This window comes from Macrotis lagotis, chromosome 2 (assembly GCF_037893015.1).
Source record: "Macrotis lagotis isolate mMagLag1 chromosome 2, bilby.v1.9.chrom.fasta, whole genome shotgun sequence".
NCBI lineage: Eukaryota > Metazoa > Chordata > Mammalia > Peramelemorphia > Peramelidae > Macrotis > Macrotis lagotis.
In genome coordinates, this window is record NC_133659.1 from 267,073,264 (window position 1) to 267,090,698 (window position 17,435).

General features: G+C 34.0%; 1 protein-coding gene across 3 annotated transcripts in view; it reads right to left on the reverse strand.

Annotated features, from left to right (window-relative positions):
- TSPAN8 (tetraspanin 8) overlaps positions 1–17,435 on the reverse strand; it is a 72,851-nt gene that overhangs the window by 28,345 nt on the left and 27,071 nt on the right. For 2 of the 3 annotated variants that reach the window (XM_074226150.1, XM_074226152.1), the window contains one exon: positions 8,420–8,569. In XM_074226150.1, the coding sequence (XP_074082251.1) occupies positions 8,420–8,479 (60 nt within the window). In that variant the 5' untranslated portion in view covers positions 8,480–8,569. Of the gene's footprint in view, positions 1–8,419; positions 8,697–17,435 lie in introns of those variants that run through there. The other variant, XM_074226151.1, reaches the window with a different exon arrangement.

The following is a 17,435-nucleotide window of genomic DNA, read 5'->3' on the forward strand; positions in this document are numbered from 1 at the left end:
CATAAATGAAAAGACTAGGAGTCTACTCCAAACAAATTTTAGGTATTATTTATTCATTTATGCCATCAGTGTTCACTGATGAAATTGATTAAATTCATATGTTTTAAGTTTTGGTATCATAAAATTATCCATATAGTCTTTCCTGATATTTATTTGTTAAAGTTCATTCCTCTTGCATTTTTCTTAAAAGTTATTAGTCAACATTGATATTCATCTAAGAAAGGCCTCAATCACAATCACAATCAGAAATAGATTCCATTATGGGAAGGAAATATATTTAAATCCTTTCTTTGTAGCTAAAGAATTTTAATTTTTAAAAAACTTTTTGTGGTATTTTCAATGCTTTTAAAGTGGGGGTGGCTGTCTAATACTGACATAATTACTTGATAAGTTGGATTTTATTCCTGGAGTCTATGTCATTTTTAATTTTATTTTTTCCTTCAATAGTGAGTTGAGAGATAAATGACATGTAGAATCATGTTGATTTCTTCCTTTTGTTTTTGTTTTCTTTTGAAGAATAGGATCTCATTCAAACCTCCAATGATTCAAATTTCTAATCTTTGGACCTGGGTGGTCTTACCTATATAGAAAGAATTACTAAGCAAATTAGTAATATAAGAATGATGTATGATAATATCAATTAAATTATAGAGAAAAAAATAGCTCTTACCCTCATAATAGGGAGAGATTGCATGTACATATAAGAAAATATATAAGGATAAAAACATAAATATAAATAATAGGCGGAATTTAGACAAGAGGTTACTAGTAAATAAGGAGAGAACCAGGTTTTGTTTTATCTATTTAAAGGAGTTCATTTTTGGTGTTTTTTTTTTTCCTGGAAGCATCCATGCGATATAAAACTGGACTTGGGGTAAGGGAGATCTAAATTTGAATCTACCTCAGATATCTACTAGTTGTATAACCCTCCTCTCAGTCTGTTTCCTCATCTCATGTTGCACCTTCTCCAAGAGATCATTCTAGGTCCACTCAGTTGCTCGTCCTTTTCCCAAAAGGACTATTTTCCATCTATTCTGTTTTTTTGAAGGTTAAAAAAAATTCCCCACTGGAAATTATTGGTTTCAACTCCTTACAAATCAAATGGCTCATAGCTAACATCTACTTACTACATCAGCTTCAGGTACTAAAGTCATCTTTTGTCTGAAAAGACATCTTGCTAGTCCTCACAACTGTTCCTTTCACTCAAAAGCTGCATTACATGATCTTACAATTCAGGGTAAATCTCAGAATACCATGACAAAGGAAACTCCATGCCACTCCTAAGGAAAATTAAAAGTATCAAACTGTACCTTAGTGATATGTTTTAGTTTTATATACAGCTGTAAGATAATATATCTTTATTAATATAGAATATGGGAGTTGGGCATAACCATAAAATAATATCCAATAAAGTAATAAGCCAAAAGTACAATGCAATAAAAGTCCCTATGGTTCTGCCTTTAAACCATCTGTTTGTTTATTCTAAAGCCCAAACTTTGGCCAATCTCAGATAATGCATTATAATATTGCTAGCTGAAACGTATTAAATCTAACACCTTAATGCAGTTGTAGAGACAATAATACTTCCTCCTCAAATGTAAGGAAGAGTATTGACAGACATAGGATCCATGCTACTGGATAAATCCAATGTGACCCAACAAGTTATTCATCTCTGAATGAAATCCATAAAATGACTGATAAAAGAAGACCTTGTATGGGGAAACACCTCATGAACTCAACTGACAAACAATATTCTTTTAACAGGAAAAAAAAATGAACAAATGACTGAATCACACTGAATTTTTTTTCTTGAAACAGAAAAATTTATGATGATGGTAATTCAAAATCAGGTCATGAGTTATCCTTAAAGAGCTTAGATTTACAAATCAATACTTACTCTGCATGGAAATGATAGAAATTACTAGATGCTACAAGAATTTAGCATATGTATAAACATATGAAGATAAAATCCAGTGGATAGAAGTCTATATCAAAGGCTCATACTTTACAAATAAAGAGAAGATAAAATGCTTGTACTTCCAAGAGGTCTCAAATGTTCCTATGGAATTCAGCCATAATCTATATTGGAATCATTCCAAGTCATTCCAAGCAGAACTTTGGTACCTCAGTAATGCTTTAATTTGCATTTCTCTAAGTAGTGATTTAGAGCAACTTTTCATGTGACTATGGATCACTTTGATTTCCTCATCTGTAAATTGCCTTTGCACATCCTTTGACCATTTGTCTTTTTATTTATTTATTTACAATCCCGCCCCCAATCTTGCTTCCCTCCCCCCATCCCCCACAGACGGCAGTCTGTTACTCTTTACATTGTTTCCATGGCATACATTGATCTAAGTTGAATGTGATGAGGGAGAAATCATATCACAAGAAGAACTTTGGCCACAATTACCTAGATAGACCATTGATCCACAATAACTTAAGAACAATGGTTTTAATAGATGTTGCCAAAACAAACAAACAAAATCATCTCTAAGCAACATGGAAGGTAAGTCTAATAAAAAGCTTAGTAAAAGAAATCAAAATCATTTGGGAATAGGATGAGACTTATCATCCTTGGCATTCTGTGTGCTATTCAAATGGTCTAGAAGATAGATAGATAGATAGATAGATAGATAGATAGATAGATAGATAGATGATCCTAAGGAAAATGAGCTTATAGCCCAAATCTTTTTCTCAATTGCAAAAAAGGAGTTAAAATATGAAAATATAGCAGGATGATTTACCCTTGAACTATTTCTATCTGAATGGCTTCAAAAAATTCAAAAACAAGAATGAAAAGGAAGAAGATGAGGAGGATGGAGATGATAAATGACAATTTTTTCTAAAGTTATGCACTGTATCTGGGATTTCATTGATATAGGGAATTCTTGGATAAAGAAACTATATCTGCCAAAAGAGGTCAACACTTCCCATGCAATTCACAATCTTAGAAAATTATGTAGAATGCTGAGAGGTTAGCTTGCCTGCCCAAAGTCATACAATCAATATATTTCAGAGATCAAACTTAAACAGCACTCTTCTCTCATAATCACAACAAAAATAAAAATTAAAAATACCCATATGTTTAAATGATATTTTTCCCAATACAATGCAAATTTCTTGGAAGCAGGGACTAGTTCTTATTTGTCTATTCATTTCCTCTCCTAGCATAGAATCTGGCATATAAGGAGATATCTAAATGGTCTCAGATTTCATATTCACCCTCCTTAATTCATCTTCCACATAACTACAAAAAGTGTCTTCCATAAATCACATACTTTATTCACTAATCTCTTAGAGGCATTAACCTGCTTCTAGGATATATACCTATTCTCTTCTATTAAGCATTTAAAGGCCTTTATCACCTGACTTCAACCTTCCTTTTCAGGTTTATTTTATTCATTATTTCCATTCTCCCTCCCTTTGTTTCAACCTAAATGACCTTTCTTGTTTTCTCAGTTCTTTTACACAGACTTGTGTAGAATGTACCCCATCTATACCTCTTCCTCTTAGAATTACTGTTTTCAAAGTTCAACTCAAATATCTCCCCCTTTATAAGACCTCTTGTAATTCCCCCTCCCCCATCACATATTGTCTCATCCTTGAAATCACCATGGATTTACATTTTGTATGTACTTTTTTTTATGGGTGTACATATTATATCCCTTAAAGAGTTGTTGGAGGCAGAGGTCTTTTCATTTTCTTTCTATCTTCAACAGTACTAACATTCCTAGCCATAGAAGATGTCTATGAGTCAAGAGACTGGAGTTTGAATCCATCCTCAGACATTTGATATTCACTAGCTATGGAACCTTGGGCAAGCCACTTAACTGCCTTAAATGCCTCATATCAGGATCCTGATTCACATCTGGCCATTGGATCCAGATGACTCCAGAAGAGAAAAAATGAGGCTGGTGACTTAGCACAGCAACCCTTCACTCAAATCCAATTCATATGCTTGTCATGGCATCACCTCCCTGATGTCATGTTCTTCTTTGAGAACAAAAGACAAACGTCATCGTCATCATGGATTTATCAATTAATAGATCACAAACTGGGTAGCTTTGCTTAAGAAACAAACGCTAAAATCTTTATTTTCCTCATTTCTGAGAAAAGCAGGATATCTTTCTTACCCAGTAGCGGAATTCAAACAAATTAAGAATTGGTTTGACGAATTGAACATAAAATTAGGTCGGTTTTCCAAACTCATGCAAACCAAATGAATCCTACCATTGGTTTTTGTCTATCTTAAGGCTTCTTATGAGGGAAGTGGTTACTAAGTTGTAAAATACCTCATTTTTGGTAGCATACTAATAACCTGTTAATTAGTTTATCCTACAAGTCAATTTCTTTAATATTAGGGGCACAAAGTACTGAGGACTTGAACTAAGGTGGTTGCCACATGAGTGTAAAGGGGGGAGGGGTCAAGTGTTATGAAGGTCATATCAAAAACCAGAATCCAGTGTGTTTACCATTTCATCAGCTCACCTTTCATGAACATGTCTTCTGACACACCCACTGTTTGGTTTATCTGAATATAAAATTTCATGGACCATCACAGAAACAAACATGCACAGAACTTTTATTTAATAGATATAATGCTGTCCTTTTTCCTCTTTTGAAAAAAAGATTAGGAAGATTAATTCTTTACATTAAATGTCTTAGAAACAAGATGTTTTGACAAGGGACAACCTAATTAAATCATCATTTTTCTTACCACTAGGAGAGCCTCAGTATTCTTTCTTCAAACTCTCTCCCCAAAATATTGTCTTCCAAACAATTGCCAGTGCAATCTTCCTAAAATCCTGTGCCACTTCTCAAAACTCTCTAGTGGCTCCTACTGATCCTGGATTAGTATTTACACTTAGCTCATACTTAAGGCTTGTAGAATAAACAACAAATTCTTTATCTTGTTTATTCTACAAGCATTTAAGGATATTCTATATTCTAGGACAAAAATTATAAAAATCCCTTGCCTTTTACTTAATACCCTCCAAACTCTGGCATTACACTTTCAAAGCTTGAGGACTATTCTTCCCTTTCATGTACTGTGTTATACTCAAATCAGTCTACTTGCAGTTCTGGGAAGTTAACCTTTCACCTCTTAGATAAGTGAATGAGTAAGCATTCATTCAGAGCTAACAATGTGTTAAGTATTTAAAATCTAGGGGTATTTATTGAAACAATGAGATAGTCCCATGTTCCAAAGGAACTCAAATTCTAATTGAGGAAGTCAGCCCATAAAACAAGTTTCAGTGACTTGATGAAAAGAAAAGACTAGAAACTTTAAAGATTCAGTGGTTAGAACCCAAATATCCTTAGGTTGCATCTGTAGGTCAGATGGCAGTGCCAGCAGCCTAGAGAGAATAAATGTAGAATGATGGTAAGTCCTAAGGAACCTTAAGAGGCAACGACAGGGCAGATAGATGGGAAGGTCTAGTGGTCCTCCTTTTCATTGAAATGAGAAGTGTTAGTGACTCTCATGTCATCCAAATAATTAAGTCATCTGAACATCTAAAACCCATATGGGGTCTGAGCAGTAGGGAAGAGTAGGGTAATGGAGGAAATGAAAGCAAAGAAAAGACAAGTGATCTAAGTGCTGGTTCCGGAACATCTCAGTCCTCACACCTCAGCTTCCAAAATTTTCCAGTTTTCATCAAGGTTCAATTAAGGAGCCCCCGCCCAGGAAGTCTTTCTTAATTCCCATAATTATTAGCTACTATTATAATATAATTACAAATGTATTTTATTATATATATATATATGTATACAAAATATATTGATATCATATTGTACCCTCCAGGACAAGGGCTTTTTTGGGGGGTGGGGGGTGGAAGACAAGTCTTTATCTATCTTGTACATAGTAGTAACAAACATTTGTTAAATTGAATTCAGACACTGTTTCTCAAACCAGTTCTGCCACTAAGTATCTTATAAAATTGGGGAATTTACTTCATCTGTCTAAGTTTATTTCCTTCCTCAATTTAACTTATTTCACATATTAAATATCTATTATGGGCAAAGATTCCAAGTACTCAGATGCTTTAAACCCTCAACTCAAGGGATTTTAGGGAATGTTAGGCGGTGTAGTGAATAAAGTATCAGGTCTGAAGTCAGAAAGATTCATCTTCTCAAGTTCAAATCCAGCCTCACACTCTAACAAGCTGTGTGACCCTGGGCAAGTCACTTCACCCAGTTTGTCTCAGGTTCTTCATCTGTAAAATGAACTAGAGAAGGAAATGGCAAACTTCTCCACCATCTTTGCCAAGAAAACCTCCAATGTAATCACTAAGAGTTGGAGAAGAGAGAAACAACTGAAGAATAATAATTTTTAAAATCTCACTGCCATCATGGTGCTTAAATTACTGATGGTTGGAGTGTGGTAGGTATACAGAAATATAATGAAGTTGTGATGAGACAAAAGGAGAAAGGCAGAAAAAGAAATCTAAAAAAATTCAAGATGCAAATTTTAAATAAAGGGGTTAAACTAAACCATCAACATGACCCTTCGTGGTACTAATCTTCTTTCCAACTCTCATCCCAGAAATAGTAGTTGTCTACTTTCACATTTTAATCAATTGCTTCCCTATAGCATAATTTTCTTTAATAAGTGACTCCTCCTGAATTCATTGAAGGTGGTAGACTAATTCTTGTCTTTCCAGGATGATAACATTAGGCAGATTTCTCCTTAACTGGGCTACTTAGCCTCCAGTAAGAGTTTGAAACTCATTTGGAGAAAGAAAAACAACCCAGCCAAATTTTCTGTCCTTCTTAGAGTCAGTTACCAATGCTTAAACAGTCAATCCAAGGAGCAAGTAGCTGTGGATAGTACTGGTCCTGTTGGTTACCAGCATCTGAATTCAAATCCAGCCTTAGAGATTTATTAGCTCTGTGACACTGGTTAAGTCACTCAGTATTGCCTTAAAAAAAGTCAGTCTATTAATATTTAGTTTATTCATGTGATTATACTCCCACATCAGAAAAATCTTTGATCTTTAATACAGACTAAATAACAATGGCACATTTACCAATCCCTAGGTGCCTCACACAAAACTTTTTTTCTTCCAAGCAGCACAGAATTGTGTGCTAGAATGAACTACAATAGCTAAGTCAAATGAGACAAGAGTTCACATTCTGACTTTTAATATTTACTGGTTAGCTGCATGAAAATAAGAAAATCACTTAACTATTCTAATCCTCAGTCTTCTCATCTGTAAAATAGACATGTTAATGGAGGCAGCTAGGTGGCACAGTGGATAGAACAGCAGCCCTAGAGTCAGGAGGACCTGAGTTCAAATTCAGTCTCAGACACTTAATTCTAGCTATGTGACCTTGGGCAAATCATTTTTAATCCCATTGCCCTAAATAAAATAAAACTGAAAAAAAAATTTAAATACGCATTTTAATATCTTCACCACTGACCTCAACAGTTTATTATGCATGAATTTATATGCATATATATGTATAATTACTAATATTGATCAGCATTCATTATTCCTCATCTTCTATGCTATTGTTTGACATAAACAAATTTATAGTTATTCTGAAAATATACTTTCATCCATTTTAGGAGGTTTTTGACTTCTCACTTCAAAATAATCTCTGAAAGTATTCCACAGAACTTTAATACTAATACTGCCTCTTCCCCATATACATCCATGCACAAAAGTGGTAGATCCTACTTATGTTTACATACAGGTTTTCCAGTGCTATCTGGATTTTTTCCTCCACTTGATTTTGGTTTATACCAAGGAACTTTTATTTGGAAAAATACAACATCAGGACTGAAAAGCAAAACTTGTTTCAATTTTAAAGGCAGTTTAAAAAAAAGATGCATTGCTCAACCTCAAGGGGATAGGATAGTTTCTTAATTATTTTTAAAATTAAAATAAAAAGTGTGTCCTTTTCCCCCCTATCTTTTCCAATCTTGTTTTTATTTATGTCTGTCACCATTCTCTTTGTACATATATATATATATATATATATATATATATATATCATGCAATAACTGCACCTGCATTAATTTGTTTGTATCCTATGTTAGAAGGTTTGAAAGGAGAAGAAATAATATCATATTTTACTATGCAATTGTGTTCGCCATTTGGAAAGATCCCTTTGGGATTGACAACAACAAAGAACTTTCATAATTGGTCCTGTACCTCATTGATTGTATATCTGAAATATCAAAAACGTTTATGAAATGTTTATCTTGGAGGTTCTGAAAATTCTTTCATACTACAAATAAACTCAAACTAGGCAAAGAGTTAATTTCCAAAACAAAATGAAAATAAGTCCATAGAAAAATAAAGTTCTCCTTTTCCCTTTGTTCCTCTGGTATACAGTCCAGGTTCATTCATAATTTGTTTTTCTGTGCCCTTTTTCTTTCAGGAAATTTTTTTTAAAAATATAAACTTACCCAGAATATGAAGTTGAAGATAAACATAGAGTATTTTATAAATCCACTGACACCTGCCATTTTTAAAGGCAAGCAAGTAAGCAAATGACTCAAAGAAAATTCTCTGTAGCAGCCGAGTCCTCAAGGTGCCAGATGTAGTTTCTGAGTGCTCTGTCACAAAGAAAAAGCAGAGAAAGAAAATACCTCTTTCAGTTAATGAGGTAGATAAAAATTAACCAGCAAATTCAAATGTCACAAGGTACTATCTGTAGCTGCACATGTTTCTTTTTTCATTCCTTTCATGAATTAGGTCAGGATATTTCTAGTCAGCTCTCAAAGGTTGCCTCCCCTAAAATAAATAGATATGAAATTACTTAAGGGGATGGGAGAAGGAAGTAGAACCTCATGATTTTTGTTGTAGATTTCAAAAGTCCAACAGCCTCCTGAGTATATCTTACACTATTTGCATGATTAATTTGTTTCAATTTAAAGAAAGATACCTATTAGATTTCCCCCCCTTTAATTCAGGGAAAGAGAATATTTTTTGATTTGTGATGAGACATTTTTTCTCATCAAAGAAAGATAATTGCAACTGTTTTAGACTTCCAAAGTCATTTCTTTAATATAACAGAACCAGTTTCAATATCACATTTTCTGAAGGAGCCAACAATAGTTTTTTCTTCTTTTTTTTGCACCTCTACTTTTCATAAATAAAACAGCCATTATAGAAATATATATAGACTTGAAGACTTGGAGATAAATGCCAAGTAAATAGCTATAAAACCTCAATTAAAAAAGTAATTCACATTTATATAGTTATTTAAATTTAAATCAAATTAAATTCAAATGATTATTTGGGGGTTACTATGTCCTAGGTCCTGGGAATTCAAAGACAAAAAAAAAGTCTTTACCTTTGTAAGACACATATTCTATTGGATTATGTTTGTCCTTCATTTTTGAAGAAGACCACAACATGGAAGGTGATGCCATGACCAGCACATGAACTGGATTTGAGTGAGAGGGATGCTGTGCTAAGTCATCAGCCTCACTTTCTCCTCTGAAGTGGCTAGATATGAATCAGGATGACTGGAGATTACCCTGGATGTGAGGCAATCAGGGTTAAGTGATTACCCAAAGTCACACAGCTAGTAAGAGTCAAGTGTCTGAGGCTGGCTTTGAACTCCTGTACTCCTGAATCTATACACTGTCCCACCACTGTGAATATTATAGATGAGGAAAGTGAGACTTAGAAATGTTCGTGATCACACAGCTACTAACTGAAGTAAAATTCAAATCCACTTCTTCGGATTTCAAATTTCAAAATTCTTCATACTACTTACTACACCCAATAAACTGCATATGTAAGGAAAATTATTGTATTTTTGCCCAATGCTTATTTTTTTTTGAAACTTATTCAGTATATTCCTCTGGGGCTACTTATCTCTTTTATTTTAGATTTTTGCAAGGCAAATGAGGTTAAGTGGCATGCCCAAGGCCACAGAGCTAGGTAATTATTAGGTGTCTGAAGTGGAATTTGAACTCAGGTTCTCCTGACTCCAGGGCCAGTGCTCTATCCACTGCACTACCTAGATACCCCGCTACTTATCTCTTAATGGAGACCTGTGAGAATGGGAGAGGGGGGGAACCAATATCTTTAGAATATTCAGTTTGCTACTTACTTTCTGGATAAGGTTGAATAATTCTTCCTATTTGCCATCCAAGCTACTCCAAAGCTTTTCCTAAAATTCCCATATAACATTCTGCACTTGTTTTGATAAAGTTGGTTTATTTTCTAGGTGTGTTTTCACTTACTTCCTGTGATACCTAGTGCCTGGCAAGTCCTTTTCTTTCACTTTTCTTCAAATTGTTCCTGAATTAGGCAGTCCTCTTAGCTTGTGTGAAGCAAAAACATACTGCAAGAATCAATAACTCCATATTGATTATCTCTCTAATAGTAGGGGGAGGAGGAAGGAGTGGTAATTATTGCAGACAAAAGTATAATTCCCTGGGCTATTCAGATGTGGAACACACCATTTTGAAGCGTGGGATTAGTGGCTGTCTTAGAATGAGCAAGGTGCTAGAATGTTGGTTTGGGGTTCAAGAAGGCCTTGGCAAATCAGAAAACCCCTCGCTAACCCAGGCTCCTTATCTGTAAAATGGGGTTCATTCTAAATAATACCTCACCAAGCTGCTCTGAGTCTCAGATGAAATCATTTGTATTAATTATTTTGTGAGCCTTCAAAAGGTTAACTATTACTGTGATCTACCAAGTCATGGGTTAAAATCTGCATAATGTGGGGGATAGGGAGAGATGAGATGAAAGGTATGATGAGCAGAACTTCAGATCAATTTGATCTTCCTAATCATCTGGATGAGATTAATATATGCAATGTTTTTTATAGTACAAGTGAAAAACTTTGAAGGACTTAATGTTAATCAAAGCAATAACCAAAGAGTATTTCAAAGGATTAATAATGAAGACTATTACCCATGTCCAGGCAGATATAAAGAATAAATTAACTATGAATAAAAAGACATTTTTTAAAAAATATTTCAACTTTGTAAAATATTTGCAAGGATTTTATTCCCCACACATCCATCCCCTGCTATCTTCCTTGTGATCTATAAAAGTTACCAATTTTCTATTCTTTTTTGTATATTTTTCTCTTTCTTAGATTTCCATATTAGAGTGAGGTATAGAGTATTTCTCTTCATTCTCTTATACATTCCCTCTACCACCACCACCACAACAACAACATAAATGGCAACCTGTAAGACAAGCACATGATTGGTCTATATGCTTGCCCAAGGACAACCTTTATTTCCTTTTCTAAGTACAAAACAGAGAATATCTAAACAAAAAAAAGTAAATTTCCAGCCATGAGTCTGAATAATCCTGATTAGGAGAATGCTTGAGAGTTGGACACCAGTTTCTATAAGGTAGATTTCCTTAAGAGGATGCTTCTCAGAAAGAGAATCCTGAAGCTGGAAGACTAAATCCATGCTTTGAAGAACTAGAGAGCTGTATTGACCTTCCATGATATTCCTGAATTGAAGCAATTGTTGAGGTGAAGGTCAGAGGTATCTAGGGAGCATCTATTCAGCAGCCCCCCAAAGTAACTTTACCTTAAAGAGGAGTCTAATGACTTTAATGGAGTATTTGAGTATTTTATGAATCCTGTAATCATTCATAGGACTCTGAACCATTTGAATCATCGGATTTTGTTATGTTTTCTCTGGTTGTAAAAGTAAAATCATATCCCATTTCTGATAACTATATTGCACTCTGAGTTCTTTTGTAGGAAGGAACCTTTTTATTCTCTTTGGGTTAAACTTTACACATGAACTATAGTTAAGCTTTATTTTAGAGATTTCTTTAGAATTGGAAGTAAGGGCTTAATTTTAAAAAGGGGGGGGGGGGGGGAATCAGACTCCAGGGATTAAATCTGATCCCATGATACAGAATCCTTTGGAAAGTAGAAGACCCAGACCATGGTAATACAAGCAACTGAATTTTTTTCTTCTTCACATTCAACAGAACCTAGAAAACTTACCGACTTCTAGCAGGAAAAAACTAATCAGAATCATTATAAGGTATATTAGAAACAAGAAGGGAAGAAATAATGCAACAAGTTTGGCACTGGGTAATATGGTCAAAGTCATTCTGATTCTCACTGACATTCTAAGATGCTCTGGAAACAATCTCCCACCAGGCTACATACTAACTAGACTTCCTAATACAAAAACTTCATTTGTCTTCCTGATTTCTGGTTTGAACTTTAAGATTGCTTCCTTTCATAATTTATAAACTGTGAATCAGAGCAAAATTATTGTATACATGAAAAGAAAAATGAAAGAAGTTTTAAGGGCTGCTATATGGAACAGAAATTAGATATGTTCTATTTGGCCCCAGAGAGTACTCCTAGCTAGATACAAATATAAGAGTTACAAAGAAGTAGATTTGGCTATTTGATAGATGCTTCCTAAAAGAGAATTCTAAGTAGAATGAACTTCCTCAGTAGGTTTCCTACCCACTAGAAGTCTTCAAGTATGGGCTATATTTTTCTTCAGGCAAGATTTGTATTAAAGGTCTCCTGAAATGGCTTCCTACTCTGAGATTTTATGATTTTTTAATTTTATTTTTATTTGAGAAAGATATAATTTTCCACCCTCTTTGGTTAAATAGAAAATTTACTTTTTAAAAAAAAGTCATTATTTTGAGGCCCTGAACCATACCTGACAATGTAGGTAGTCTGGGCACTTTTCTCATGCAAAATGGAAATGAGTTTTAAAATATTTAAATGTTTCAATACTTCATGGATACTGGATTTCATCCATGAAAGCATAGCCTCTACCAATGCAAATTCCAGTCCCTTTATAATTTAGTTGGTTTTTGAGAAATACAGTGACCAACCTGGTGATGAACAGATATTTAAAAATTTCCTAAAGTTCAAAAGGCAATGAGAAACTGGCGAAAGACATGATTGTCTTGATATTTTGTATTACCTAGGGGCACAACAATGAGAAATATGTAGACTAAATGTAACTAAAGTCCTCTGAGGCATGTTGAATTACATTGTTTCTTCCCTTATTTCTAAAAAAACTTTATGATTCCAAAGATTTTTTTTCTCTCTGAAGTAGATCAGTTTTATAATTCCATTGAATATGGAAGAGAATGAAATTCAGTTATGTGTGTGTTGCCATGCCCTGGACTCTGGGTCAGTAGATAATGAGTTGATAGATAATAGATAATGAGTTGACTTGGAGTTCGGAAAGCTTGAGTTCTTGAGGAGTGAAATATCCAATTTAGGAATAGCTATCCATCTCTGTGAAAAGTAAATATCCAGTGATCTTCAATAAAGTCATTAATATTTTATTTTATTTTGAACAAATAGCTTAATAAACACCTTCCCTGTTCAATTTATTTTATACAAATCAAGATTACAAAGATAGATATGAGTCACAGATTCTACTTTCATGGGAAGTATAATTTTATAGACATTAACCATCTACATTTCTATAAAAATATGTGTATTAGATTTTATTTTTAAATATTTTAATTTTAAATTTAAATTTTAAATCAATTTAATATTAAATAATTTAAGAGAGCTGCCTGGGGTAATGAGCAGTTAAAGTACTTGCTCAGGATCATACAATCAGTATACAGGATGAACCGTAAAACTGTAAACCTTAAAAATAAAGGGTTAAAATAAAAAGACAGAAAATAAAGGTTAGAGAAGAAGTTTTATTCTTTGGGGTTTACCATTTTCAGATAGATGGAGGTCGTTTACCATTATGGTAAAAACAACCCAGAACTAAGGGAGGCCAGGTATAGCAGTAAAGGAGGGAGAAGAACCAGGATCTACATCACAGGAATATACAAAAAGATTACACCTCCCTGGAGGTCCTCTTGTCCTTCAAGTTTAAAGGAGGAGGCCTTCTTTCCTGGATTGAATTATGGTAGGAATGGCAGGACAAATATTTGGGCATTCTGAACATAGTCTTCCTGAGTTTACAATTAATATTGACTTCTTACCTACTGGCAAAGAAGACTGTAGATAGGTGAAGGCTGAATACTATCTAAAGAAACTAACCTTTTTACCAGAAATAGAGTTCATAAAAACTCATCATTATTATTATGTTTCAACAATATCAAAGGAGAGACTTGTTTGAAGGTCTTCCTTTTTCTGAGGTTGTTTCATCACACTATTTCAACAGCAGATAGGATGACAAGTTGACCTCTATCTCAACCTGTCATGAGTAACTATATTGTTTTAATTTCTTCTACTAAATCTCTATTTTGAAAGCTTTATATTCCATAAAGTTTCAATATGTGTTTTATATGACAGAATCTATCAAAAACTTTACTCCCGTGGATTAGCTATGATAGACATAGATCCTCTTAGCAGTTCAGTTATCAAGGACAGTCCTGAGAAATTTGCTATGGAGCCTGATTGCAGAGCTGAACATACTATGTTAACTTTTTAAAAAGTCTTTTATAAGTTTTTCCTTTCTTTCTCATGGTTGTTCTCCCCTTAGTTCTAATTGCTCTTCTATAACATGACTAATATGAAAATATGTTAAACATAATTATACATGTACAACTTTTAGCTGCATAGGGAAAGTGGAGGGAAGGGAGAGTGGTGGGAAAATGTGGAACTCATAAGCTTGCAAATGGATAAATGCTGAAAACTATCTTTGGAAAAAATAAAATAAAGTGAAAAAAAAACTTTGCTCCTAAATTTTTTATTAAATAATGTTATAAGGGGCAGCTAGGTGGCACAGTGGATAGAATACCAGCCCTGGAGTCAGGAGGACCTGAGTTCAAATCTGACCTCAGACACTTAATAATTACCTAGCTGTGTGACCTTGGGCATAAATAAGAGGTCAGATTAAAAAATGTTATATCCAAGAAATTGTAGGCAATATTTCTTCCAGTAGTGATATATTTAATTCTAACACAATTTATTGACAGAATTCAAGAGTTTTCTGTTTATACAGGAATTGTTGTCTACTAGGTCATAAGAAACTGCCACCTGATCTCTAGATATCCGATTGACAACCAGCTTTAGCCCCTATGTTGCACAACTTCCACCAATTGATAATATGCATCAAACCTCAGTTTAGAATGTCCCAAAGGCCATAAAACTGGGCATACCCTTTGATCCAGCAATACAACCACTAGGTCTGTATCAAGCAGAAATAAAAAAAAAAAGGAGAAAAGCCCCACATGTACAAATAATTTTTAGTAGCTCTTTATGTAGTGGCAAAGAATTGGAAATTTTGTGGATGTTCATCAATGTGAAAAAGCTGAACAAATTGTGGTATATGAATGCAATGGCATTCTATTGTTCTATTAGAAATCAAGAGGTTGGACTACAGAAAGCCTAGAAAGACTTGCATGAATTGATGCTGAGTGAAGTGAGCAGAGCCAAGAGAACATTGTACACATTAACAGCAACATTGTGTGATGGTCAACTATGATAAATTTAGCTCTTCTCAGCAATAGAGTGAACAAAGACAATTCTAAAAGACTATGATGGAACATGTCATCCATATCCTGGGAAAAATCTATGGAATCTGAATACAGATCATCACATACTATTTTCACTGTTTATAATTGATTTACATTTTTTTCCTTCTCATGGTATTTTCCCCCTTTTCTTCTGTTTCTTCTTTCACAACATAACTAACTGGAAATTTTAAACATGATTGTACATATATAACCTATATCAGATTTTCTGTCAAGAAGAGGGGGAAAGAAGGGAGGGAGGCAGAAAAATGTGAAACTCAAAATCTTACCAAAAAATCAGTGTTGAAAACTTTGTCTTTGCATGTAATTGGGAAAAAAATTCATTCAAAAAAATTTAATAAAAATTTTTTAAAACCAACTTCCTTCAGGATATCCTTCCTATAATTTCTGATGGTGATGATTTTATCCTGAATTAGTGTTATAAACCCCTCCCACACACTTCTATTAAAAAAAATCTTCATGACATTCATTTCTCAATATTGACTTTTAAACATATTGTTGTTTCTTTATTGAGTGTTATAAACTCCCTCCCTTTCCAAATCATTTGATCCCATTTAAGTAAAAATACTACCAGATCTCTATAACACCTTCTTGAATCTTCATATATTCCCATAATGCAATAATCTCTCCTCTTTTAAGGTTCACACTATACAAATTTATCAAATAACCCACATTGTTTTGATCACTATCTAACAATTTCACTACTTTTTCAATAGATTTAATGTCTCCTCTTCTTCAACTCCTGTCTTTATACTAAAGGTCTACGACATATAAATTGATGTTTTCTTGAATATCTGAACATTCCAGTGCTACAATCCACATAGTTTTTATCACCTAGTCGTCTACTCAACCTAAGCCACAAACAGGACTGTTCCAGAAGTATATACTTCCAAGCTCATGAACGCATGTATTACTTTTTCTAATAATAATCTTTATCTAATAATAATAATAATAATAATAATAATAATAATAATAATAATAATAATATTATGCTTTACAGTCCCTAAGTTTGTTCATCTTCTCCATGACTCCCAATCCCTTCAACCCTCTGCACTTTCCCAGGACATTGACTCCTATTTTGGCTGCTCCTGTATTTCCTCCTCTTTCTTGATGCTTTGAGATATTTCAACTCTAGTTTATGATGTAGCTATTTATCAATATATTATGTTTGTCAAAACTCATACCTGGATTACTCCTAATATCAGTATCTTTGAGGGGTCCTACTCATATGTTGTTTACTGGATTTAAAGGAAGTCATAAAACCATGATGATCAGCTTAATCAGAACTTTATCTAACCACACTAAAACCCTCACTGCAGCAATATAAGCCTTCTATTCCTTCTAGTTGATTCCCTATGGCATTTACCATAGTAGCTAATCCAATCAATTCTATACTTCTCAGTATATGCTGAGGATTTCATCTGGTCAAGGATTTCATCTCATATTCAGCAAAAATTACTGAGAGCATTCACTAGGAAGTTTCAACTTCTCCTCCTCAATTGTCATCCCTCTGACATCTTCATCCCTGTTTCTTCCTTCTCTTCAATATTTTGAAAAAATGGTCCTGCTTCCCAAAGTTGACTCCCCTATATGTAACCTTGATTGATCCCCTTTTGTATCCAACAGCAGTTTGCCCCCACTTTCAGAATCTTTAGATTCTTCCAAGACTCATTTTTTATTACTAGACTATTCATATGATTGGTGCTAAGAAAACTAATATGTCTGTGTCAACCAGGTAAACAAAACCACAGATTAGACAAAAAATTAGCTATAATCTATAAAGGGTCAAGAAACAGAGACTGAACCTGCTATTTATTTATTAACACCCTTAACCAATGCAGGTTTGTTCTTTCCCTGACAATTGTTTCCTTAGAAAATTGCCTAGAACCCTAGAATTGACTTTTCCAGGATAACAATCCAGTGTTTTTCAGAAAAGTCATTTGAATTCAGACCTTCCTGACTTCCAAGTCAACTCTTTAACCATGATGACAGTTGGCCACTTTG